The sequence below is a fragment of the Capricornis sumatraensis genome, chromosome 8, assembly GCF_032405125.1.
Source record: "Capricornis sumatraensis isolate serow.1 chromosome 8, serow.2, whole genome shotgun sequence".
In the NCBI taxonomy this organism is placed as follows: Eukaryota; Metazoa; Chordata; class Mammalia; order Artiodactyla; family Bovidae; genus Capricornis; species Capricornis sumatraensis.
Genome location: NC_091076.1, coordinates 103,128,796 through 103,156,462, shown reverse-complemented (window position 1 = coordinate 103,156,462; position 27,667 = coordinate 103,128,796). Strand labels below are relative to the sequence as shown.

At 48.7% G+C, this 27,667-nt stretch overlaps 1 protein-coding gene across 1 annotated transcript in view; it reads right to left on the bottom strand.

Moving 5' to 3' along the window:
• Window positions 1-1,533: 1,533 nt before the first annotated feature.
• CYTH1 (cytohesin 1) overlaps window positions 1,534-27,667 on the bottom strand; it is a 75,337-nt gene continuing 49,203 nt past the window's right edge. The window contains exons 2-13 of the mRNA XM_068976261.1: window positions 21,314-21,396; window positions 20,123-20,187; window positions 17,930-17,996; window positions 17,537-17,655; window positions 17,165-17,245; window positions 15,189-15,301; window positions 14,277-14,425; window positions 13,787-13,898; window positions 8,461-8,537; window positions 5,045-5,116; window positions 4,016-4,170; window positions 1,534-2,163 (exon numbers count right to left, since the gene is read on the bottom strand). Coding sequence (XP_068832362.1) covers window positions 2,085-2,163; window positions 4,016-4,170; window positions 5,045-5,116; window positions 8,461-8,537; window positions 13,787-13,898; window positions 14,277-14,425; window positions 15,189-15,301; window positions 17,165-17,245; window positions 17,537-17,655; window positions 17,930-17,996; window positions 20,123-20,187; window positions 21,314-21,396 — 1,172 coding nt within the window. The 3' untranslated portion in view covers window positions 1,534-2,084. The remainder of the gene's footprint in view (window positions 2,164-4,015; window positions 4,171-5,044; window positions 5,117-8,460; window positions 8,538-13,786; window positions 13,899-14,276; window positions 14,426-15,188; window positions 15,302-17,164; window positions 17,246-17,536; window positions 17,656-17,929; window positions 17,997-20,122; window positions 20,188-21,313; window positions 21,397-27,667) is intronic.

The following is a 27,667-nucleotide window of genomic DNA, read 5'->3' as shown; positions in this document are numbered from 1 at the left end:
TAATCAATAAAAATTAATAAAAGAAAATAAAGTCAATGTCTGACATTGGTTTCTTCTTCCACGAAAGGGGGGAAATCACTAGGCTACTCATCTTTCTTGCTCGGTTCTTTTACGGAAGATAGCACCATCCTCCCCACTTCCGGTCTTTATCGTCACTAGACTTGGCCTGGGTGAGGTTCAGGCGACACACCCACCCTCACGAGCGCACCAGACAAGCACCTTCCTTCTCAGGGCCCAGTTGGGCATGAAGCAATGCCACAGATGACAAAGTGCTTTGGGCAGGTGTGGAGTTTATTCGCTGCAGTTCCTTGGCGCTAGTTTACAATGCAAAAAAACAAACAAAAAGAAATTGGAATAATAATTATAATTTTTTAAAAACCCTGTCAACAACTTTCAGTCATTTCTTTATATTTTGACAAAACTTTTTTTTAAAACAAATACAAAATAATCTAAAAGGAGAAAAACTATACATGGATTATTTACACCTCTGATAAATAGACTAATACTGATCCAGGTGCCTCTCTGTCTAGGTAATGTTCACGAGAACCCGGGCCAAGGACTCAGATCACCAGAGGGGCTCCAGCACCGGCCCAGACTCCCTGGATCCCGGTGGCCCTGCCCTGGCTCTCTGACCCAGAAAGGTCAGGTTACCAGCCTGGACCCTCTCCTGTCACCTTCACAAGCTCCGGCATTAAAACGCTTGAAGCCACTCCAGGGAGGACCGACACAAAGGTGGGGCCTAGAAAGCCCCCCAACTCCCCTTTACCAAAGCTATTTCCAGAGATGCGAGCCTGCCTGGAAGGAGTTGGAGGAGTCGGGGTCACACAGCCTGGGAGGCGTCTGGCGGCGATGGTCCCGCCGGCCCTGCTCTGCCTGGACTGGGTGCCGGGCCCAGATGAGAGTCCCTGAGAGAACAGCAGGAGAGCGGTGGCCGCGGCTCCTTCCAGCCATGCGTCAGGAGCAGGGGCCGAGCCCTCACCCCCTGGCTCCCCTCGCCCTGACCCTGCCGCGCAGGTGAAGGCCTGCTCCCCTCCGAGGGCCACCACTAAACCCACGGCGTGGTCGAGGTGAGGGCCAGTTCTGAGGCAGAGAAGGCTGAAGCCCTCAGGTGATCGGGTCAGACCTGCTCCTTCCTCTAAAACGAGGACTGGAGCGTAGGGGCAGAAAGAAGGAAAACCAAGTAAGAAACAGGTCATCCCAGAACCTCTGATGGGACTGCCTTCCTCACAGTTTTGGTTATTAGGTATGTAGCTCAAGGAAAGATGCTGACTTTCTATTTTAAAGCCCGACAAGAATGAATCCTGAAAGAGAAAGAAGAGCGCAGGCGGCAGGCAGACTCCCTTCTCCCCGCAGTGCTCCCCAAGCACCAGGAAAGACAAGCACTGACTGGAGTGGCTGGCGCTGCCCTGCAGACCCCGAGGCTGTCCTCGACACGCAGCCCCCTCCACCCTCTCGCCACCCCCTCTCCCACCCAGCCAAGCCCCCATGAGCATGGGGAGGCAGTCTGCCCAGCCCCTGCCCTGGGCTGACACCTGCAGCAGTGGTCCAGAGAACTTCTTCTCCAGGGAGAAGCTTCCCGAAGCACATGGGACAGAACGCATCTGGACAGCTCTACTTTCTCTCTTTCTTTAAAAAACAAAAATATATCTTTATAGTATGTGGCTTCTCTTCCATTCCCCCTTTTTCCTTAACATATAATAAGATACAGATACACGTATTTATGGTGCAGGGTTGAAGGCTTCTTCCCAGGGAATAACCGAGAGGTAAATGGTGGGCTCTGAGCTCTGCTCTCAGACCCGCTGAGCAGAGACCTGCGGGGGGTGGCCTGGCCTACAGGAGCTCTGTTCTTTTTTAGAGAGAAAGGCTCAAAAGCCAAGTGTGAAGGCGTCAGGCCCCCTTCCTCAGGGGTGACCACCTACCCTTCTCCCACTTAAAAAAATTAGCAAAAGCTGAAGCTAGTCTCTAGGAATTCAGGGTGATGCCTGGCCAGACGCTCCCACTCTGTTGGAGGCTCGGCAGCCACCCTGGGCCTCACTGGCTGGGAAGCACTCGCCGGGCATGCGGGCCCCGCTGGCTGTGCAGACTCAGTGTCTTTTCGTGGAGGACACTTTCTTCTTCCGTGCGGCCAGCATCTCGTAGAAAGGGTCCCTGCTGATGGCCGCCCTGCAGCACAGAAAAGGAGAGAAATCAGCGGGGACCGAGGAAGAGGAACAGGAGGTACAACCCCAGGCCAGGGCTTCCTAGTGGCAGCCGTGCCCACACACTCCCCTCAGCCGCCTGACCGTCCCTGTAAAGGCCACGTCGTGGCATCAGCCTTCACTGGACCCACACGTGGCACAGAAGACAAGTCTTGAGGGAGATGAGGTACAGGTAACAAGCTAACTGTGGGGCGCTTGTTGCCTGTTTTAACCAATGAATCAACTTAAGTTCAGGAGTCCTCCACACCTCACAGCTGTGCTCTGACTCAGGGAAACCATCGCGATGCTTCAGTTCTGTGATGACAGTGGCATCTGTCTGGAGCAGTAACTGCCACATACCCTGTGTGTCACCTGGCATGTGGTGCACCTGGCTGGCAGCTGCAGTCTGTACTGAGCAACTTCTGAGTCCCCAAGTGCACCAGCTCAACAGCCAAGACCCGTCACTGGGCAGCAGGGGCCTGAGCAGCAGCCAGTGGCCTGCCCGGCATCCACAGCCCGGTGGGGAGAGAGCCCGGGCAGCCCCCACACTGGCCCCAGAGGCACCTGCACAGGCGGCGACGGCAGGCCACGGCCCCCTGCTGCCCCTTTATACCAGTCATTCTCCACTTTCAAGCGAGCTGTGATCCACAACTTGAAGTTTCATTTGCTTTTCCAGAGAAGTGGTATTCCAAGTGCCGACAGTTTCCGGGCTTGTCCCAAGCCCATGTGACTGAGAGCACACAGGCACGTGACCAGGCACACAATGGCTCCTGCGAGCTGACCCGGCCCTGTTCACAGAGAGGACGTGTGGACGGGAGGCAGGACCTGGACAGGGCCGGGACATGTCCCAAAGGACTCTGCCATGTGGAGAGGTCTGACCATGTGGAGAGGTCGGGAGGGAATCCTGCTTCCGTCTTCGGGGCGTCAGGGCAAGGAGTCCACCTCGGCTTCCCGGGTGGGCCAGCCCCCAGGGACGCCACGGGACACATGACATGCTCAGGTCTGGAGGCCCCGCCCAGCTGCACATGCAGGTGTGCTCCCCGTGGCCATCCTCACTCTGGTCCTGGGGACACCCGGGAGACGGCTGGGTCACGCCTAATGAACGCAGCACCAGTGGCGAGAGTGAGGACGTGCTCCCAGGAGGAAGAGCCATGGAGACAAGCATGGTGATGGGCAGTGGGCATGACGGTGGGGGGGACAGGGTTCGCAGAAGCCCCGGGGGGGCGTGGAGAAGAGGGGCTGCAGCAGGATACCTCCCCTGTGATAAAGTCAGTGACAGGCAGAGCAGGGACCAGGGAGAGCCCTGGATCTGAGAATCTGTTTACACCTGCCTTCTCCCAGACCTTCTCTTCTTCCCAGCTCAATGGGGAGTGTGGGGCTCTGCTTTATGACCGTGGATCATTGCCACATGACTTCGACAAGCGTTTACCATTTATCCTCAATAGGCCTCAGTTTGCCCATCTGTAAATGGGACAACAGTGTCTCGCAGGATTAAGGAATTATAAAAGGGAATGGTTACAATTTCTGCTGAACTGTCACCATGAAGATGCGACCTGCTTCCAAAGACATGAGAAGGCCAGTCTGACCAGTGGCGTCTGTGCATGTAAGCCTGCTCACCAGTCCCCTCCGTGGAGCCAGGAGCTGCTCTTGAGAAACCGACACGTGAGGTACTCTCTTAAAAATGTCCAAGGGTCAAGAATCCAGGGACCCAGTGAAAAGTCACCAAATTACCCACGCCGGATTCAGCACGAGGGGTGCTGAGGTGGGGCGGGCCGCACACAGGCAGCTGGGGCGTGACTATCGGAGACGCAAGGTCCAAGCTGTCATATGTCACCTACTTGATGCACTTGATCCAGTCCTCCTTCTCCTCGGGGGTTGGGGCTGAGATGCGGTACACCGTGTGGTTGCCCTCAACCACACGCCCATCAGCCTCCGTCTTACAGGCCTTAATCACTTGGTCTTTATTGTCGGGGATGTAAAGTTCAAAGCAGTTCTGAGAATTAAGAAAGAGAGAGCAAGTGATAAAGATCTAAGAAAGCTGCTGACCAAGAGAAAAAAAAAAAAGGTTCATTTATTTTCCAATTTTTATTAAAAAAAAAAAGTTAATTTCTTTATTCTGACTTTCATAAAATATAGGAAACATACATTTCCTTTGGAAAAGAGTAGCCTAAAAATGGAATCCTGGAGAACATACATTGTATATAAATAGGTCTTACTAGCAAAGATACCAAGCAGATACACGTTAGCTCTACTCCTAAGGTATAGAAAATATGGAGACAACTGCAGGTAACCGAATGCCTTTTACAGCCAAGTCAGCAATACAACAATCCAAAACAAAGGAAAAATATTTATAAGCCATCTGAAGATCATAAAATAAGTGGCCCAATCATGAGAGCTTGCTCAAGCCTTTTAAGCCAGGACAATCCTACACCTCGTGTGATAGTTAGGAAGTGACACTGAAGCAGATGGACAGAAAGAAGGACACTATTTAGTTTCTTTCACCTTTGCCTCACCTGTAAAGATAATTTTAAAGTTAGGCTAAACTAAATTAGTACTTTTGGAGTTTTTTGAAGTCCTTGGCCCTGGAGTAAGACGGGGGTGAGCACCAACCTTCTGCACATTAAGAGACCACGTCTGACTGACAGGTGGCCTCCGTCTATGCAGCAGGGGCTCAGCCTCCAAGGACTCGGCCCAGCACAGACAGTACTCTACTGCAGCAGTTGCCACTGAGAACAATAAGGGGACCTGCGCAGCCCTAACCGTGTTGCCCAAGGTCAACGGTAAACCTTTGTGACTTCATCTTGTGTTAAACAGCTGCTAGGCCCATCTCTTCTGTCCCCCTGAAGCAGCTCATCAAAAATACTCACTGGTTTTTTGGAGTCTTCCACCTCCCGGATACTCAGATTCTCTAGCGGAATAATTCCCCGGGGCTCCTTGTCCTGCATGAGAGATGGAGAGAGACCTCACTGCTCGGCTTCCGGACCCCTGTCCTGTTGCCTTCACACAGTGGCTCAGCCCGACCTCTGTGCCCCCATGACCTGAAGCCCACAAATCAGCGCTGGAGCCCACACCCTATGTTCTAAGACGAGAACAGGGTCAAGAAACGTGTGGGTGTTGTCAGCACATCACAGACGAACCTCTACAGCAGAGAGGCCTTTGGAAGAGGTGCTTCCGCAGACGCTCTGAAAGCATGAGTGTGACAAGAGCTGTGGGTGGCCTTCCAGTGGGGAACGTGTAAGTCCCTTTCACACAAAACCTTCTTGCTCCTTTGCCTAACTCATCTTTCAAGCCTCAGTTCTAGTGTCAGCAAAGCTAGGAAGCCCCAGTCTTGCCCTGGGTGGCCCCAGTTCTGTGCCCCCAACATCCGGACGACAGCTGCATCACGTGTCACTACCTTATCACCACCTCCGGTCCCGTCTTCCTGCTCCAGGCTGTAGGATCCTCAAAGGGACACTGCCTGCCTGACAACTCCACCTGGACCAAAAAGGCGCCCCTGTCCAGAACAGAGACTCCTGTCCAGAACAGAGCCCCGTGTCCCCTCACCCCCAACTAGCCCTCCTGCAGGGCTTCCCATCTCAGCCAAGGCCACTTCCACACCTGCTGGCACCTGACCAGCAGCCTTCACACCTCCTCTCTCAAATGTCCAGACACCAATGGCCAAAGACTGTGTTCCAAGGTCAACAGTTTAACTGGGCCATGCCACACTTCCTGGAGCAAATGTTCCTAAAATACCATGTGCACCCTTTTGATCTGCAGACTCAGGTTTCTTTCTCCTTTTCAGGGCTATAATCTCATGACCTGTCTTTGCATTTGCAGGTCCTAGTATTCTGGCACTAGGAGCATTCTCACCTCTTAGCTCTCCTTCCCATCCCCCCCCACCCCCAATATTTTATTTATTTGGCTGCACCAGATCTTGGTTGCAGCATGCAGGATCTTTAGTCGTGGCATGTGAACTCTTAGTTGCAGCATGTGGGATCTAGTTCCCTGACCAGGGATTGAACCCAGGCCCCCTGCATTGGGAGCTTGGAGTCTAAACCACTGGATCACCAGGGAAGTCCCACTAACTGCTTTAATGCTTATCTTTCAATCTCTGGGACTACCTCAAGCCTTTCCTCTAGAACAGGAATTACACTTCTGGCTGTGGCTGCTGCTAAGTCGCTTCAGTTGTGTATGACTCTGTGCGACCCCACAGATGGCAGCCCACCAGGCTCCCCTGTCCCTGGGATTCTCCAGGCAAGAACACTGGAGTGGGTTGCCATTTCCTTCTCCAACGCATGAAAGTGAAAAGTGAAAGTGAAGTCGCTTAGTCGTGTCTGACTCTTCGTGACCCCATGGTCTGCAGCCCACCAGAGGGATGGCTCCTCCACCCATGGGATTCTCCAGGCAAGAGTACTGGAGCAGGTTGCCATTGCCTTCTCCAACATTTCTAGCTAATCGTGCCTTAAAGGTTTAACTTATTTGTTAATAAGTTATAATTCCACAATTATATAGCTATATTTTGAATATGCAGTTTTAATTCTTATTTGTTTTTAGTCTGAAACTTCTGGAGGGTTGGATATTTTGTATTCTGGCCACTTCAGACCCTCAGGAGAGGAGTGAGTGGAGGGAATGCCCTCAGACACCCTGAGCCCTGACTCTCCCCTGAGGCTGCTGGTATCCAGCATGTGTTGGAGCTGACGCATACTCCAGACCCTCCACAGACAGTCTTCTCACATGAACACATACTTGGAGCTTTTACTGATATAGTGAGTCCTGTTTTTCCACTTTTCCCTGGTTTCTACCCTCTCTACTCCTCCATCCAAAGGGGTAAAGGGAAAAACTCCTACTGAGTTTGCTTCTCCCAGACTTGGGCACGGGGCGGGGAGGTCTGGGGTTAGTTGTGCCTGCCTGCACAGCAAGGGCCCTTCTGCTGGCTCCAGGACGCGCTGCGGCCCCTTCTGCCAAATAGGAAGCGTGCTGACTGAGTTCTGCCTTTTCCTTATCCGGCTGCTTTGTTCCCACTTATTTCTACTAGATTTTCCCTCTTTATTAGGTAATTCCATGAGGACGTCTCCACCTACCATCTTAAGCCCGAGGCTCCCCCGTCAGCATCTTTGGGAACATTTTCTCTGGTTCCCACTGCCTGATAAAATGCTGATGCACTGCTAGACTGAATTCAGGTAACACCAGCATGGTCGGCATCATTTTAAGAACCACAAGATTCCAGAATCTCACTGCTCTACCACTGACACTACAGGGGACCTAGGGGTGCACTGCTGAGATGCCTGTATTGAGTTCATTTTAACCCAGAGACCAATGAAAAAGATCTAAACAACATTTTAGAGATGTCATCAGTCTAGAAGAAAAAGGCCAATACATGTCCGGGGAACGGGGGCAAAACAGAAGGAAATTTACCAAATTGTTCATAGTGGTACTTTGATGGGGTGAAAAAAATGTTTGTACTGTTTTTGGTATTTGAAATACATTACTTTCATATTTGAAAGGATTTTCGTAACAGAAAAGCAAAGCTGCAGAACTTCTGTGGCAGGAGTTTAGCCCGTCACACGCAAAATCCTGGTCCGTCTTCCTTGGAAACTGCTGAGTGGCTGAGCCACCAGCTGACACTGTCAGGACTCTCACTCCCAGGTGAGAAGCCACATCCACATGCTGTCTACCAGCTAAAGAACCACCGTGTGGGACACAGAGGAACCTGCTTACCCTCAAGCTGCAAAGGGCCAGGTGTGGACCTCCTGGCTCCCACTGAGCATCAAACAAACACTGTCCCATGGGGCCCCGCCTTTATTACACAAGACACTTCTAAAGCCCTCCTTCTCGCAGGAGGATCTCAACTGCCCTGATTTAGGCAACACACCCTCCAGTGCTGCCAGCAGTACATGTTTCCTCTTCCGATGCCCAGGGAACAGGGCAGAAACAAGGGCGCCCTGCCATGGGAAGCCTGTCTGAGAGGGCTCCAATCTGAGCCCACCAACCTGCCAGGCCTCCTGGGGACTCTGTTAGAGGGAGCTTCAGAAAAGGTTTTACTGTACAATCTTTATGCTCATAGGTCTTGTTACAAACAGGACTTGTATGTAACAAGTATTTGTATTGTGTTACAACTTCATTCCCACGCCCATGCCCCAGTTTTGAGATTCCTCTTAGCCCTCCCACTTCACTTAGACTCTTCTCCCGCTCTAAGATGCAGCATCTGACTGTCGCCCCCACCTCCTCCAATCTTATCTGATTAGAGCTGCTTAACCACAAGGCCTGGCCCACCCCTTGTCCCAGCCGACCAGCAGGCGCTCACCGTCGTGTATTCAAAGTAGTAAAGGCAGTTGTCAGTCAGAATGAACCAGCGTCTTTTCCAGGTCTTTACCCTGCCACCTGGAGAGCAAAGAGAGATGCGTATTGGATAGGAGTCCACTGGCCAGGGTGCGGGATGAGGAAGCGAAGGCAGGGCGCCAGGAAGACACTGAGACCATGGCAGATTTACATCAGTAACGAGACACAGAGCCAAAACAGAAGCACCTTTCACAGTGTGAAAGTCTGTGGGAACAAGCAGAGCAAGCAAGTCGGGTGGCCCCCTGCAGATGACATCAGGACAGCAGATGAGCGCACGGGCTGGGGAGGGAGCCGGGACAGTGATGAACCAGAGAAGCATCAGCAGAAGCCTATGGATGCAGTGGAAATGGGCGCACACAGAGGAGGGGAGAGGGTCAGCCCCCTGGCCACACTACACTGCCGGTCCACCAGCCCAGGGTTTTATCAGAAGAGGGCAGGAGAAGAGCTGGGAAGTAACATCTTAATCCCCTCACAATCAAATCCAGTCTTCCTGGAGCAAGGAACGCACAGTCCTGCAGTTTCACCTTTTAGCCCACCTTCTTGATGGTAGTATGTTTCTACTCTAGCTTTTTAGGTTTCTGGGCCAGTGTCCTCAATTCCCCCAGAGTCCTGGGTGGGACAAAGCAGGATTCCTGGAACAGGGAAGAATCCACTGGTAGGCTGAGGTACCTATTCAACTGTGGACTTCTCACCAGAAGCTTGAAACAATAATAACTGGAGGAGGAAGCCATGAGCCAAGTGAGCTCTCAGGGGTGGCGGTGAGCAGGTGGAGGCTCCCTCAGTCCTTTTAAACGTTGCTCAATCAAAGGAAACATCAGAGTCATGATGTTGTCCTGAGACGACATGAAGGAAGGGAAACTTCACCGTGACCTTGGTGAGGGAAGGCACACCCTGTTCTCAGCCTGACTCTGAGCACAGTTGTTCTCCTCAACGCACACCAGGTCCAGGGAAAGTTTTCTGAATACGAACCAAATGAAAAGCCTTCACGTGGTTAAGATATGCAGGCCGTTTCACAAACACCTCGTGCTGCCCTGGACAGGAGGCGTGCTCTCTGCCAATGTGACCTACAGAGAGCACTGCTTCTCCGATCCTCAGAAAACAAGGGCCACAACGTGTGAATCCAATGACTCCAGTCACGCTTCCTCGCTTGCCCCTCACCCCCAACAGATGAGCAGGGGCTTTAGAGGGAGCGTCTCCAGCTTCCAGGATGTGGCTGTGCCCTCACTCCTGGTTTCCTCAAAGGATCTGGTTGCTGGAGCGATGCAGATCCTGTCCCAGAAATCAAGGGTCCAGCACAGGTCCCGGCAGCAACTCGGAGGGCCGCCCGACTTCTGGGCTCCTGGCACGGCTCTGCTCGGGTGCCCAAACTCTGGGAGGTTAAGCCCCGACTTCTGGGCTCCTGGCACGGCTCTGCTCGGGTGCCCAAACTCTGGGATGTTAAGCGACTGATCGTGAACTGCCGAGGTTCTCAATGGCACAGACCTTGGTTAGGAAAGGAACTTGGCCGTAAGCCAGCACGGGCTACGCCCCCCACCCCGAATCCCCTATCCCGTGCTGGTGTCAAGCAAAGACTGACTCTCTCCCCAGTAGCGACTGCCAGCTTCTGTGAGCACGTGCTTCTGGCCCCTGAGGCCCTAGGGCATGAATCAGGAAAACCATGGATGGAAATATGACATGCATGAGGAAATGGGAGAGGCTGGGCAGAACCAAAATAAATCAGGAGAAGGAAGACAAGGATATACTTAGAACTTGAGCTGATTGGCTGTGAAAAGGAAGCCCGCCCCCGTCAGCATCTGAGGAAATGGCTCTTCTGCCTCTTGGACCTGCACCCCACGTGGGGCACCCCCCACAGGACACCTCAGCCCACGCCCACTGCCGTGCGCTCCCTTCACAGGACCACCCCGGGGGCCCTCGGATCTTGGGAGGTTGTGGAAGAGGGGTCAGATGCCAAAAGGAGGTAGACGGGAAGAAATCTAGGACAGAAAGCAAAGCCGGACAAAGCCTCTCCCTGGCGATGAAAGCCTGGCTATTTCCCAACGACCTGCAGCGTTAACGAGCTCCTACCATGGAGCATCGCGCGGTCCCAGGGGCACATATTATGTTGGAAGGAAAACAGACATGAAACAAGCAGACAGACCGCTGCGCGCACCTAAGACAGTCCCTGAGGAACTCACAGGACCACTGCCCAGCCCACGGGCCTCCACCCCGTTGATACAAAGGCCTGACTCTGGCTCCCCGGGAGCTGGGAACCACCTGACAAGGCCCCAAAACGTTTTATACACATCAGTGTTGGGGCCGTTCTTTCCTGTGTGGCTCTGCTCAAGTGCCTCTGGAGCAGACATCCAGGGACTCCTCATCTGGAAAACATGTGCCCCGAAACCAGCAAGGGGAGGGCAGACACCAGCGACATAACTAAGAGGCCAATTTGGGGGTCTGAACAATGACTCATTGAAAGAGAGGCGGGAAAAAAACAAAACATAAAAAACAGAGCCGAGGTTGTAATGCCCTCCCCCCAAACAGGAAATTAAACGGAAGGCCTTCAAGAAGGGGTTTTGGAGTTTTTGTCTTCTTTTTTTTAAAACCTTACTTGGCCTCATTCTGAGTTTAAGAAACATCATTTCCCTTTTTCATGCAAAGGCAAATGTCCTACGTTGTCTAATTTAATTCTTTTCCTAGTTTGCTTCTCCGGTCATGGGAGGTGTGCCAGAAGCACACGGCCGTGGGAGTCACTTCCTTCTCCTCCTCCTTTTCTCCACTTGAGAAATCTCGGAAATTCATAGGTGCCAATTTGAATCAACAATATAGCGTCCACCTGACCAATTAAGTCCAAGAGAGAATCCAGTGGCTGCTTTGCTTGCTTTTATAGACCCGCTCTTACTGTGTTTTCTTACACTACTGCCCTCAGGAAAGGTCAAATTATTCCACATCTGGGCCCAGCTATTGGACACACCGTGCACCACCTCTACCAGGGAAAGATGAAAATCCCTCCACGCCCCCAAGCCTGACCAGTTCCCGAGGGACTGTATGGTTAAGTTAGAAGCAGCATTAACACTACCACCAGCAATTAAGAAACAAAATAACCAAAAATAACAAAAATAAGAAAACGCTGCAGCGATTACAGTGGCCTGGGCAGAGCGAGCGAGCAGGGTTGAGGGGATTACATACCTCCTGGAGTTTGGGGCAAGGAAAAGGAGAGCCAAAATCATGGAAACATACAAATGAGGGAGAAAAGAAAATTAAAACAAAGAAATTAAACCCGACTCCTTAATCTTAAGGTGCACTGTATTAGTCATTCATGTCTGCCGGGGTGGGGGATGGGGACATAAAAACAGCCACGGGGCAAACGCCACTGTCTGGCGTGGGAATAAGGGGCCTGCCTCATCTGCCATGCCCTACCTGGTAAAGGCAAGATCTGAGGCACCACCCAAATCCTGGCCCCAAAGATGCCACCGATCAGTTCTCACCGAGCTGACATTTATTACTATATCCAGAATCCAGAGCAAACACAGTGAAGATCACTTTGGGAAAAATTAAATGTCTGTCTTGGGATGGCTACTCCTTTTTAAAGTGTTGTGTGAAAATGCACACTCACAAGCCTGTGAATACATAAGTACATATGTGTATACACAAGAATACACATTCTTACAGTTATATGCGTACACAGACATACACATACAACTACAGACGGCCGGAAGGCCCGCCTTCCGTGGCACACACACGAAGGGGTGATTCTAAGTGTGCTACGATGAAAACACGACAGGAAGAGTTTAGGAGGGTTTGGTGGAGGTTCAGAAAAAGTAATGCAATGACCTAAAAATGAGTTTCACATTTAGTTAAATTTTTTTCTTCTTTAAAAATATGGGATGTCTCATGAATTTACATGTCATCATGGTGTAAGAACCAAGATAATCTTCGTACTGCTCTAAATTTAGTATCCGGGCTGTCAAAGCTAACACTTAGTATTAGCATTTAAACAAATCTCACTGGAGGGGAAAGCAAACCCAAACTTGGATATACTTCTTAACATTTCCAGCAGGTTTCCTTTTAACTCTGTCCACTTAGCAATCAGGACGCAGAGTAGAGTGGCTGCCTCTGGGGTAAGTAATTTTAGAGCCTTGCCTTCAAAGATCCTACTGGCTTAAATATATATGGTATGCTGACCAATTTGAGAGACATTAAAAACTCTGATCAGTGAGGTAGTGCTTTAAGGAGAATTTATGAATTAAGTCATTATGTATAAACACAAGGACTTAGGATTTTAAAAGGGGATACAAATCCTCCTGAACGAGACAGAAATTGAAGATTCCATTTCAGCACTTCCCAGATGTGTCAGTAACAGCCCAGAGTATAATAAGGACTTCTAATCTCACTGGGACCTACGGCTGGAACGGTGACAGGAGGATCATTCCAATGACACCTTCTGAGAATGCAGGAACCCCTGCATCAAAAGGCCAAGGGGAAGAGAACAGAGGAATGCGCCCTCTCAGCGGCCAAAAATCAGCGCCATTGTGTCTGGGGCTCTCTCTGCATGCTGAAACTGTCAATGGAACAGTCACAGGTGCAGATGAGTGTGCGTAAAAACCTACTGATCCTTTTGGTCACTCCTGTCCCTCTGATGGCAGATCATGACCACACAGCTCAGCAATACCAACTCACTTTTGGCAGATGGAACGGGAGCAATTTTTAGTTTTTCTGAATGAACAAAATCATTAATGTGGCTGATTTGGATTGGAAAGGAGGGGGGAAAAAAAACCAGCGCCCAAGAATGAGTAAGAGTGCCGTGGATTGCGCTGCAGCCAGGGCCCTGGGTTTGCCATGCACGCTGCCTGTGGGGAGCCAGATGCAGAAGGAGGTGATGATGCACTGGGGGTGGGGGAGGCGGGAGCACTGGGCACAAACTTGTGATGGGAAGTAGAGAGACGGGCACAGCTGGCCACCCTCCCACTGGTCAGGGGGGCCGGGGAGGGAAAAGGACGAGGTCCTCAGGGAACCGCCTTGAAAACGAACCCTCCTCAATCCACCCTAGAGAGGAAACGTGGAGCGCAAATACCCGTGGGCAATATTTATGTGGGCAAGTCTGTCCCCAGGAGTCTGTGTGTCCCGGGGGGCGCTGGCCATGCATTCACTGTCTTTTGGGAGGCAATTCTGTTAGAACAGTAGGAACTCATACCAAAGTCTCTTCTTAAAGCCTCCTGTACCAAACCCCCTTTCCCCATAGTGCATGCACGGGTGTGCACACACGTCCTTTCTAAGCGTCTGTAAGGAGCCCTGACCCAGAGGGCATCACTTACCGAGCTTCAATAGCCAGCCTTCTCGGTCTGGGTTGAAAAAAGTGTGGGTGAGGTCATTCCCATCATCTTCGGGGATTTTAAAGGGTTCATTTTTTATGCTCTCATACAGATTCTGGAAGAAAAGATGACGCTGCATGTCTCCGATCCTAGAAAGACCTCTCCCCCCGCCTTTTCCGTCACTCATGCAACAAGCACCACTGCGTGCTGTGCACCAGTGGCACGAGAACCCCTCTGCCTTCAGTGCCCAGAGACAAAAGAGACAGAGGCCTAGCCAGGGAGCAAGAGAGACGCGAGAGCAGCCTGACCTCCACTTGAGCCTTAGGTCTCAGAGTTATAGATCACTCTCCCCAACTGATTCCTCGCTGGGCCTCGCTACTAGTTTCTTAATGCAATTCATGTAGCTGAGTGGATGGTCCGAGCAGACACTGGATTAACCCCACGTCCATCAGCATCGCCTGAGCCCATGGCCTTGAAGGAGAGCTGAGCTCACCCGGAGCAGCTCCTCGGGCAGGTCTCCCCCATCGTTGATGCCTCGATTCATGGCTATGAACCTCTCCACGGTGGGCTTATCTTTGACATTGGGGTTATGCAGGCTGGTGTTCAACATGATAATGGCAAATGAGAGGACGTAACAAGTGTCTAAAAGGGAAAAACAAAATCCAGTCAGAAACATCCCACCATAAAGAACAAGAAGCACCAGGTGAGACTGAGAATGCAAAGCAGTGCTCTCAAAAGAGTAAGCAAAACCCACGCATCTGGGTACACGCTAACTGCAAAGGGCAAGGCATGAGAAAGAGTGTAAAGCATTCACGACTTAAAAGGGTTTTATTTTTTTCAGACTGTAAAAGAAGAACGTGTACAGAAAACACAATATATGAAAAAGAACATATAAACCACCTACAATCCCACTACCTAGGAATAACTTACTTTGCTTTCTTACATAAATGTGACTATGTGTAATGTATCACAAAATGTACCTCAGAGGGTTAACAGAAAACAGCCAAATTCTGTAAAGTGATTATCCTTCAATTAAAAAATAGATAAATTTTTAAAAAATATGAACCTCAGAGATGCATACTGTAACATGTCAGAATTACAACAGATACACAGTTCTGAGGTCTGCTTTTTGGCCAATCTTATTAGCATTTTTCCATGTCAATAAAGCCTCTTCATAAAAACATAATTTTTAATAGTGGTACACTTCATAACTCAGAGGTGCCCTTACTTAGATGCCTACTACCTTACTGGCAGACTTGGAGAGTTTCCAACTTTTTACCATTACAAACACCATTTAAAGTGATGTTCTTAGGCAGGAACCCAACCCCTCTGGTTCTGGGATGGCCCAGTGCCTAGCAGAGCGCCGGGTAGGCGCTGCCAGCCCCGGGAGGGGACGCGCGCGCACCTGTGGACTGGAACACCCCATGGTTGCACTGACAGTAGCGCTGGGCGAACGCCTCCATCATCCGGTCGATCTTCTGGGCCTCTCCCGGCAGCCGGAAGCTCCACAGGAACTGCCTGCGGGTGAAGACAGGGTGTGTTACGGCACTGGGGGGGACACCCTGTGTGTGAGAGCTTTCTGCAGCCAAGGGAGATGTCGGGGGCTTCAGCCTTCTGTCAGATGCAGGCTAACCACTCCACATCTCTGTCTTCTCGATAGGAGGGAATGTATTTATGAAAAGAAAAAAAAAAGAAAAAGATTTTCCTATTCAAAAGAATGGTTCCCCTCTTCAGACTGATAACATAAGAATTCCAATTAAAAGAACTCCAATTTCCAGGAAGAAAAAAAAAAAAAAAGACATAGCAGGAAAAGAGATTTTCTATCAAAGCAGTCATGACTAAGCCCTTTAAGTCAAACAGAAACCCGCGGCCAACAGGTTTGATTCTGGGTTTTTTTTCACCTACCTAAACAACAACACAAAACATATTATTTACTGTTAAACAGCAATGAAAATACCAAATTACAATTTCTCAAAAAGCACAAGGGGACTAGATTTAGCAAAAAAAAAATTAGATGTTGACTTTTTTCCTTCTAAAATGAAGGGCACACTACCTATTTGCTGTTCCAGGGCAAGAAATTTAAAGGATTTTCTTGAATGAAATTGGGAAAGATTCAAAGTGGAAATATTCATCAATTTCCAAATGTTAACTGAAAGATCTGAGAAAGAGTTTTACAAATTTTGCTTTCAATTTAATCCCCTTTAACCAGGTCAGGAAGCAACAGTTAGAACTGGACATGGAACAACAGACTGGTTCCAAATAGGAAAAGGAGTACATCAAGGCTGTATATTGTCACCCTGCTTATTTAACTCACATGAAGAGTATATCATGAGTGAAACGCTGGGCTGGAGGAAGCACAAGCTGGAATCAAGATCGCCGGGAGAAATATCAATAACCTCAGATATGCAGATGACACCACCCTTATGGCAGAAAGTGAAGAAGAACTAAAGAGCCTCTTGATGAAAGTGAAAGAGGAGAGTGAAAAAGTTGGCTTAAAGCTCAACATTCAGAAAACTAAGATCATGGCATCCGGTCCCATCACTTCATGGCAAATAGATGGGGAAACAGTGGAAACAGTGTCAAACTTTATTTTTTGGGGCTCCAAAAGCAGATGGTGATTGTAGCCATGAAATTAAAAGATGCTTACTCCTTGGAAGGAAAGTTATGACCAACCTAGGCAGCACATTAAAAAGCAGAGATATTACTTTGTCAACAAAGGTCTGTCTAGTCAAGGCTATGGTTTTTCCAGTGGTCATGTACGGATGTGAGAGTTGGACTATAAAGAAGGCTGAGCGCCGAAGAATTGATTCTTTTGAAGTGTGGTGTTGGAGAAGACTCTTGAGAGTCCCTTGGATGAAAAGGAGATCCAACCAGTCCATCTTAAGGAGATCAGTCCTGGATGTTCATTGGAAGGACTGATGTTGAAGCTGAAACTCCAATACTTTGGCCACCTGATGCAAAGAGCTGACTCATTTGAAAAGACCCTGATGCTGGGAAAGATTGAAGACAGGAGAGAAGGGGATGACAGAGGATGAGATGGTTGGATGGCATCACCAACTCAATGGACATGAGTTTGGGTAAACTCCAGGAGTTGGTGATGGACAGGGAGGCCTGGCATGCTGCGGTGCATGGGGTCACAAAGCGTCAGACATGACTGAGAGACTGAACTGAACTGAACCATCCAATCATTTCGATCATATATACTCAAATCACCACCCAAGGTACAACTTCACTAAAACACCAGGTGGTGCAGGACCCATGGGGTCACAAAGAGCTGGACACAATCAAGCAACTGGACTGAACTGAACTGAACTGTGCAGGACAGATCTACAACCAAAGACCCGTCTCCCTCAACAAGGTACTGGCTGCAAACATACTCACCGTAAGGCCTGGACGAGGTTGAGATCGGTGAACTCGTGCAGCTCCACAAATGCATGAAGAACTTGGATGTTAAACTCATCTCTAGCAAGAGAAACAGAAGACAGAAGTCAGACAATGATGCTGAGAATCCAAGGTCGTGCAGACCCCCAGTCAGGCTGCCCCCAGGCTGAGCGCTGAGACCCCACTGCAGCCCAGGAGGCAGCCAAATGTTAGATGAAAGATCTGCAGCCTCTGTGTACTGGCTGAACACAGGATACCAGCTGCTGGACACCTCCACCTGTCCCGGGACAAAGCTCGGGGCATCTTGGAGTTTGTTTCTCTAGGTAACTGCCGCCCAACCTTCTCTACTGCAGGGGTCTCCGGAGGTCTTACCTCTCCCCCAGGTAGTCACCAATGGCGGTTTTGTTGAGCCCTTCCCCTTTATACAAGAACTGGGCAATGTCTTCACAGGTGTTCTTCAGCAGATCATTCTCTATTAAGAACTGGATCCCCTGGAAAGACAGCGAAGACACCAATAGTGCTTCAGACACCAGGAACATCCAGAAAGGGGGTGGGGGCCCAGGAAGAATTGGGGACGGCTGCTCTGCACACAGAGGAAGTGTCCAATAAGTACTTCCTATGCTCTGCAGGAGGCAGGGCTCATGGCGTGAGCTGTACTCCATGAAAGGAAGGGAGGCTGTCTCAAATGCCCCAGGCTGCAGCTGACGATGTGGAAACTGCCACTTTACAGACTGCAGGCTCTGGCTGCTGGCTGTCGTCACTTACTTTTTTAGGATCCATGTTGAATTTTTTCCTGCCCATGGCTACCTGTTTGTTCCTCTGCATGTTCTTCCTGTAAAACAACCATCACAGCCACTTCAGTACTCTGGGTAATCGGGAATTTCTGAAAGACTGACATAACTCCCACATGTGTCAGTGGACTGCAGTGATGTCTGAGGTTTATCCAGGAAAGCTCAGGCAGACTTGGGTCTAACTGTGGAAGGTCAACTGAAATCCTGACCCTGGTCCTAGGCTCCTTTGTTTCTTCTACTACAGTGGGTTTCTTTTTTTTTCCATGTCATTCTTGAAATTTTATTGAGGTATAATTTACATACCATATAACATACCCATTTTGAATGCACATCTGAACAATGTTTAATAAGTCTGCTGAGTTGGGCAACCATCGCCATAATCCAGTTTTAGAGCATTGTTACATATTAACTATGTAAGTTAATAGCTCATGAATTCATCTGTTCATCCGTTCATCTGTTGGGGGACATTAATGCTAATTCCAGTTTGGGGCTATTTTAAATAAAAACACTATAGATGCCCTCATGCGTGTGGGTGTGTTCTCCTTTCTCCTGAGTAAATACCTGGGAGCTGAACTGCTGGGCACAGCAGGGGTATACGGTCAACGTTAGGAGGAACTGCCAGTCGGTTTTCCCCAGTGTTTACACTGCTTGTTCTCACCAGCTCTCAGCAACATGAGGCACCACCCGTCTATTTAACTCTGGCCATCCTAGTGGGTGTAAAGTGGCATCTCCTCATGACTCATGATACTGAGCATTTTTCACGTGTCTATTATACATGTAAAAGCATTCATGGGGGTTTTTTGCCTGCTTTTTAGTCAAGTTGTCTTTTTATTAGTGAGTTTTATGTGCTCTTTCTATATAGATTCCAGATACAAGTCTTTTTTCAAATATAGGTAATGCAGGTCTTCTCCCCTTGTGTGTAGCCTGCCTATTCATTTCCTTTTTGAAACATTTATTTGGCTGTGCTGAGTCTTGGTTGCAGCACACAGGATCTTCAGTTGTGGCACGTGGGACCTAGTTCCCTGAGGTGAGGTGAGGCGAAGTCGCTCAGTCATGTCCGACTCTTTCTGACCCCATGGACTGTAGCCTACCAGGCTCCTCCATCCATGGAATTTTCCAGGCAAGAGTACTGGAGTGGGTTGCCATTTCCTTCTCCAGAGGATCTTCCCCACCCAGGGATCGAACCCGGGTCTCCAGTTCCCTGACCAGGGATCAAACCCAGGCCCACTGCATTGGGAGTGCAGAGTCTCAGCCCCTGGACCACCAGGGAAATCCCTATTCATTTCTTTTAAGAGTACCTTTTGTAAGAGCAGAAATGGTAAATTCTGACAAATACCAATTTGTCCATTTCTTTGAAGCAGCAATTTTTTTTTTTTAGTGGCAAGTAAGAAAGCTGTAATTCAAAACTGGCAAAGCAGAGACTGGACAGGATGAGCTGGCTGGTTTCTGCTGGACATGCAGCTTCACTAATCCACATGGCCCTGTGCACACAAGTTTTAAATAACAAAATCCAACGGTCTCCTGAAGCTAGACGGGGAGACTTAGGCTTAGAAAAATATAGACATGCAGTGAATTAGAAACAGCCCATTTACGACATTAAGCAGTTAGAAAATGGTCTGGGAACCTCATTCAAAATTAAACTCTCAAAGCAACTAACACTGCTTTAAGGAATGTCAAAGGAAAAAAAGAACCAGCAGACACGCCTTGGCACTTTGTGCTATAATCTCACTTCTACGTTCTCTTAAGTGTTAGGGAGGCACAAGCAAGCTTGCAGTGATGCCTAGACACAACTGGGCCTCCAGCCTTCTGGAGCTGCATCAGCAGCATCCGTTAAGCTTTTCCTTTACCCAAAGCAAAAAATGGAAACACTAAAATAGGAACCCAGTGGATAAGAGAAGAGAAGAAATAGTTCACACAACAATTTAAAGGCAGTTTAAGATTTTGGGGGACCTGCCAAGTTCTCCAGTTCAGCCTTTCCAAAAACATCAAAAGCCTTCACATTCAGGAGTCCCTGCGCGGAAGGCAGAAAGTATGGCTACATACGTGCTTGCTCAGAAAAGAAGGCAGAAGATGCACTTTCTCCTTAAGCACATGGCACGGGCACAATTCTAGGCTGGCACTTGGCAATGCCACAACCACAAAACCACCCAGAAAAGGACAGACTCACCTCTCTTCTGTGGACCCCAGGTTTTCAATTTCATTAGCTACTTCTGCTATCTCATCCTTCAGCCTCTGCAAAACACACAGTCCAGAATCACCAGGAGGAAGATACAGATCAGAACAAAATCACCAAAATCTCCTGTAACTCGCTCTGACCAAAAAGTAAAACAGAGCAAACAAAATAAAGACAACGCCCCCCAAAACCTAAAAATTTCTGGAAAATTCGTCTGTTCAACAAATGTTTCTTGAGTTCCTACCAGACTGTAATCATTCTAGGGAATACAAAGAAGAGAAAGATAACATCCTGACCTCAAGGAGTTTACAGTCTAGGAAAGAAGTTTATAATCATATACACCATGTGAAATATGTATTTTCCACTGGAAAACAGCTGCCTGGACAGTCTGTCGCAGTGCATCAGCAGCTCACTGAAGCGGGGACAAACCAGGACAAACCAGTCCCCCAGGCACCCAGCTGCCCAGCCAGCAGTGCCTGTACTGGGCCAACACTGCCGCCAAGTGGCCAGCAAAGGGAACGCCACTCCTGGCTATGCCTTCCACCTCCTGCCCCATCGAAGCAGGTCTGCACAGTGGAGAGTTCACTGGCTGGGTGGAGGGGGCTTTGAGTGAAGAACTGCTATGCTTTTCCAGCATCTACCAGTGAGGAAGGACTCAAAGAACTAGGTAACAGCAAAGTACGCTCACACCAACACTGGAGCACACCCAGTCTTTCCTCAACACGCTGCAGCTCGGGGTTACAGGGTGTGCCCCCTCCCTTCACTGCCCTTGGGCTTCCAAATATTTTACAGAGAATTCCAAAAGAAATGGCTTCCCAAGGCCTAAAATAATCCAACTAATGACAACGTATCAAGAGGTGCTTTCACTCCTATCTTGCAGAAGAAGAAACTAAAGTTCAAAGAACCAAAATTCTCTCTCTAGAATTGCCCTGCCAGAAAATGGCCACCAGGATGTGGATGTGGGTCTGCTTAGCCTGAAGTCACAGTCAGAAGACCTGGGGTCACTCTAGCCTGACAGCTGACCAGCTGGGTGCAGCTCACAGAGCACCCCCCCACTTTGAGATTCCATTCTCCCTCATTGAGCAAAGATGGTTGTCAATTCCTGCACCTGGTCCAAACTGTGGTGAGAGCAAGTCAGAAGGCGTCATGAGAAGACCCCTGGTCAAGGTGCTGCCCAGCTCCTACCTGGATGTCGGCCAGCAGCTCCTGCTTTCTCCGCCGAATGTTCTCCAGCTCCTGGCGCTCCTCTGCAGTCAGGTCACTGGGAACTACAAAAAAGGAGGGAAAGGTTACTAAGAACGCTTTTACCTTACCCAAAATAAATACAATTTGGACCACAAAGATACCACAGAAGAGGCAAGAAGCCTGTGTCTGAAATGACCGACTGATAGGGAGACTCTGGCTCCCATTCAGGCTGACCAAAGTTGGAAAGGACCACGGATCACAGAGAAAAGCTCTGATGAAGGAACAGTTCCGGGTCTCTGTTCCCTCACTGAATCCACCCTGACATGCGACAATGTCAGCCATTCCCAACCCACAGGCTCGGGGGCTCAGGCCCCTGGTTAACCAATCTCTCCGGGTCTCTGTTCCCTCACTGATTCCACCCTGACATGCGACGATGTCAGCCATTCCCAACTCACAGGCTCGGGGGCTCAGGCCCCTGGTTAACCAATCTCTCCAGGTCTCTGTTCCCTCACTGAATCCACCCTGACATGTGACGATATCTAGGACCCTAGCAGGGAGGGGAGACAACTGCAAAGCAATGTGAATGACAGTTTTGTGCCACTTCTGGAGCAGGGAGGCTAGTTGTACAGAGAAAAAAATCTAGAAGGATACATCCCCAAATTGAAACAATGCTTAAGTCGGGGATGGGGTTATGGGGACTTTTCTCTCTGCTTTTTTGAACATTTTTGAATAATGTTTTAGAAGAAGCTCTTATCATCAGAATTACTGCGGGCATCCATCTTTCGCACAGGCGCCTAAGTGAGAACTGCTCCATGTGACGTGATGGTCACGGGCCACATGTGGGTAGTAAGCACTCGAAATGTGACTAGCCCAGTTTGAGATGTATGGTGTATGTAAAGACACACCAGACTGTACAAAAAAGTAACATATTTCTTTAATACTATTTTATATTGATGACACGTTGAAATAACTTGGTACACAAAATACAGTATTTTAATTGCGCTCTCAGAGGCTGCTAGAGAGCAACACTGCCCTTGTGGCTCATGTGACATTCCTGCTTGGGTGGCACAGAGGAATAGCTCGGCTTGAGAGTGAAGTCAGGGTGCGCGACTCACCAGCCGTGCTGCTGAAACTGAACCTACTGCGCTCAGTGAGCAGTTCTTCTCCCCGAATGTTTCATACAAATCATGTGAGACAGCAGAGACCACCGCGATTAAGCCTCAGCACAGGTTAATTAGCTGTATTAGAGTCTCAGCTGACTTCTCCCTTTTAATCCAGTTTTCCCCCACCCTTTCATAGAAAAGTGTCTTTCAAACTTCAAGACCCACAATTAAGAAATGCATTTGACTTCACAACCCAATCTGCCCCGAACACAACAGTTAACAAAATAATACTCTCATCATGTGAAATCCACTGACATTTCCTACTGTTTTAACTTTCCTAACAGTAGCTTTAGCCCATGAAATTGATTTCATAGCCTAATAAGTGCACTGCAGTTTGAAACACACTCTCAGTACACTAAAGGCTGGAAGACACAGCCACCTAGAGATCCCAACAGACCACCTAAATGCAGCCCAGGCCTTCCACGTGAGGCTCCAACTGTGTCTCTAGGAAGCCAGGGTGAGCATTCCAATAGCTACGTCAGGAGAAAGTTAACTAACAACAGCTTAGCTCTAGTTTGAGCAAAAACCACTCAGAAACAACACAAATTCTACTGATTCACACCCCATTCTAGAGAAAAGCAAGCCTAAAGGGAGTTTATTCTGCTTTTTCTGGACGTCATAAACCAGAAAAATTTCTAGTCCATGAAGATGAGAAGTTCCCTTTAAGAAACTAATTTTTTGAGCTTCTAAAAGACAAAGATTCATTCCAATATAACATGGTTTTGAGAATCTTAGGTAATAGTTCATCTCTTTAACAGCTATTCCACAGGGGAATGAACAACCAGGCTTTGACTGTGAACCAGAGATGGCCTCATCAGATCACCACTGAGTCTCACCATCAGAGGCAGGACTACAGTCCCCATAACAAGCTGCATTTAAAGCAGAACCATGATAAGAAAAATTTGTATCTCAAGATGGCTGGGTACCCTGAGAAGTCAAATTTTATTGTTCCAAACTGGAAACTCTCAGTGGTGGCTTCCTTTTCAGAATCTACGCACTCGGCTATTCTGGGTTAGCCTTCATACAGGACAGTTGTTCCGGAAGGTCACGAGAGAAAAAATACGAAAGAGCTGGAGCATTTACGATGGAAGAAGGCATCGCTGGGTCTCCTCTCAGCAGAATAACAAGGCAGCTGGAAACAGGAGAAACAGAGGATAGAGGGCATCAGGGTACAAGCCACAGGCCAAGGGGAGGCACGGACGGAGAGGCAGGACCTTGGTGCTGGGAGCAGCTCCCAGGAGAGATGAGCAGCATGCGCTCTGGTCTTGGGCGGCGCTAGCGGAGCACACACAGAGGCTCATCCAGGCTCAACAACAAAAGCTGTACGTAATCAGCTGTCAACTTGTTGAGTGGGGAAAGACTGGACAGAGGCGGGAGGGCTGGAGGAGGGCAGGGAGCACACGAAGGGCAAGCAGGGTCCCTGTGTTTCCTCCTACAAAAGGGGCAGGAGGCACTCACGAAAGACCACAGACAGAAATCAAGGTTGTGAATGTGTGTGTGAAAATCTCAAAGATGAAAATTAAGTGACCAGACATTTGTGATGAACTATCAGACAGGGAGAGAGTGGAGAGAAAGAATGCTGCGAGTGAAGGAAATCAGGAGAGAGTCTTTGACACAACAATCAGCAAGACAAGAATATTAATACAGACCTGGCTGCACCTACCAGAAGATCAAAAGTCAGAGAAAGCTAATTCTGAGTGATTGCTTCTGGGAAGGGTGTGTCTGGGAGTGGAGAGAGATGGGGAACATAAGCTCTTGAATATCTGCTTTAAAAAAATACAGCTAGGTACAACTGGATTTTTAATGAAAAATAAAAATGTTAATCTATGGTTATGAGAAAAGACAGATGGAAGGTGTTCTAGCCCATGTGCAGTTAGAATCAGCAAGACATTCATTCACAGTTACTTTGAAGCAGTCTCCTGACATTAACCCCGTGATTTCTAAATCACTTCTCCATTCTACATCTAGCCCCCTCAAATCACAACACTGCTTCCTTTAGGGGTCAATAACTCACCTAAGAACTTACCCAAAAAAAGCAGATTTAGATCTCATTTTTCTAGTGGAATTTGTTTCTGAGATGAGAAAAAAACCAACATTTTAACAAATCTATTTTCCTTTGATTAAACTTATCAATGCAACACCAAATCTTCAACTCAAGCCTTCATTCTCATATTGCCCATGAGGAAAAAAAAATTCATAGACAAAATGCTTAATTTCATTTAACAGCATGAAGAATCAAAACCACAGCTGGAGAGCTGAAGGAGAGACAGGTCCCGAGGATCCTGGCTGGCATCTCCAGGACCCTGCAAGCCACCACCAGGACAGGAACAGCTGGTACTCAGAACCCACCACATCCACCTCGAGATTCTGAGGGAGTGGCAGGGGCACCTGGCAAAGGCATCTCTCTGCCCAGGCCCGGGCTCTCCTGCGTAGCCACTGGGGTTAAACTGTAAAATATCTGCTGATGGGCCAGATGGCAGAGCAACAAACAACTCCTCCCTCCCCCGACCGCCACGTGCTGCAGCCACACTTCTGTGCCAGGGAGGCAGCTAAGCCCTCTTCTCCTGAATAGAATGGCAGCTAGGGAGGCAGCGGCCTGCACAGAAAGGACACAGAGCAGAGGGCCCGGAGGCCTCGGGAATTCATGCCTGCAAAGGTTAATTTACAAGGTGTCCTGCTTCAGCACGGGGACCATTCCAGCAGCAGCCCCTCACCATTCCCTCGCAAGGCTCCTATTTAATGAAGGGGATTAAAGAGCCTACAACAACAAGGGATCATTGTACTCAGCTGTGAATAGGAAAGCCACACAAGGGGACCCTCTATTTATTTCTTTATTTAAATGTTGCTCTGCAGATTTAACCAGCAGAAACCCAGAGCTGCAATGTGCTCCATCCAGCGCATACAAAGGAGGCTGTCTTAAAGGGACAGTGCCCTCCTTCCGGGCTGGGGGCAAGTAGAAATGCATAGGGCGGCATCACTAGGTCCAGCTTCTCCAGCCCCTGAGGCCACAGGCAGGTGCCCAGAGACCTGCAGTGAAGTCCAACTGAAAAGAGAGACCCACTGACAGCAGTTTCTGCTCAACAAGAATACAGGCCAAAAGGGACCTTGCTTGCTTTCTGTCCCTGGTCCCCAGGAGTGACATACATCAAAGTGTTGGAGATGTGTTTTAGGGCCCAGACACAGCTCCCTGAGAGGCTCCAGCTACACCGGGTCCCACTGCCTAGATTTAAATTTGCCTTACCTTTTCCACCATAATCATCGAGCATCATCCTTCTTATATATAGCCCCTGCCTTCCGGTGATAACAAGGGTCCAAATTTAAACCAGCACAGCAGGGCAACATTTTAAAAGGCAGGTCAAGAGTCAGAAGGCACTCCCTTTCCCTACATGTGGAGAGGGTAGACAGACAGGTCTGGCCCCCATGCAGCCCAGGAGGATGCCACTGTGCAGACAGGCTTCCTGCCCTCCAGAGCCTGCGCCAGGGGGCCCTGCTAAGCAAGGCTGGAGTTTCATGAAACTGAAAACACACAAGGCCTCAGAAACCATCCGCCTGCCTGGAGCCACAGCAGCCAGGTCAAGGATGCCGATTAGCAGATGCAAAAACTATTGTACACAGAATGGATAAGCAACAAGGTCCTACTATAGAGCACAGGGAACTATATTCAATATATTGTGATAAACCATAATGGAAAGAATATGAAAGAGAATGTGTGTGTATATATACACACAAATATATATATATATATGAATCACTCTACTGTACACCAGAAATTAACACAACACTGTAAATCAACTATACTGAATTTTTTTAAAAAAGAAAGAAAGGTAAATTAAGAACTGGACCTTCCTGCACCCTCTCCAGAAACTGTTACCAGCTCCAGAGGGAACACAAGCTATGTATGAACAGCTTTTGGGCTTCAGAGCACAAATCTGGGAAGCTGCCCATGGACTGAGGGCGCTGTGTCTACTGCCTCCAGAGACAAAGATCAAAGAGCCTGCCATGTGGCGAGTGCTGGTCACACACTGGGCCCTTCCTGACTCAGCCTATGCAGACAGATCCTCCGGTCAGATCGCTTGCTCTGCCCTGCCCTGGGGTAAGTCACCTGGTCTCCCAGGAGATCCCAGCACCTTCCAGTGTGAAAAAATTCTAACGACTGGAAAAAACTCAGGCTTTGGGTGACACACAAACAGTCAGCAAACTTTCACAAAACTCTCAATTCTATGCTGACATTAGAAATACACAAGGTCAGATATTCTTGACAGGGATAAGAAAACAACCAAAAGTCATAGGGTCCTTAAGAACAGGCAACATAGAGATGAGTGAAACAAAAAGATATGACTAAGGGGCTTCGCTGACAGCCTCACACTTGAGACAGATCTCAGGGTGTTGTCAGACCAGACACAGAAGGACAAGGAAAAGGGATGTGACTGAAACCGGAAACCTGGGGACACATACATGGTCAACTGGGTGCTGACCTGATCATCTCACGACTTTACAGAAGGTCTTCCAACTTTGGGAAACAATTCCTTTTCCCTCCGTAAGTCAAACTATAGCAACCCTTTGTGAAACTCAATACCATATTATTCTGCCTTGAAAAGGAATGAAATTCTGACACATACTACAGGATGAAGGAACCCAGAAGACATTATGCTCAGTGAAATAAGCCAGCCACAAGAGCACCAATCCTGGACAATTCCACTTACATGAGGTTCCCAGAGAAGCCAAGTTCACAGAGACAGAAAGTGGAATGGTGGGTGTCTGGGGGAGGGGACAATGGGGAGCCAAAATTCAGCAGGGACAGAGTTTCAGTTTCATAAAAGTTCTAGAGATGGATAATGATGATGTCTGTACAACTATGTGAGTGAATGAACTTCATGTTACTGAACTGTACACTTAAAATGGTAAATTTTATGTTACCTATATTTCACCACAATTAAAAATAAATGAAACAAGAGTTTTAATAGCAATATACTGAATTCCTGATTTCTGCTAAGCTTAGTCCCTATTCTCAGAAGCTATGATCTGATCTTTGTATAAAGCACTGTAAAAGAAGGGTCTCACCACCAATTTACAGCCTGTGCTGTGCTTAGTTGCTCAGTCATGTCCGACTCTTTGCTTCCCCATGGACTGTAGCCTGCTAGGCTCCTCTGTCCACGGGGATTCTCCAGGCAAGAATACTGGAGTGGGTTGC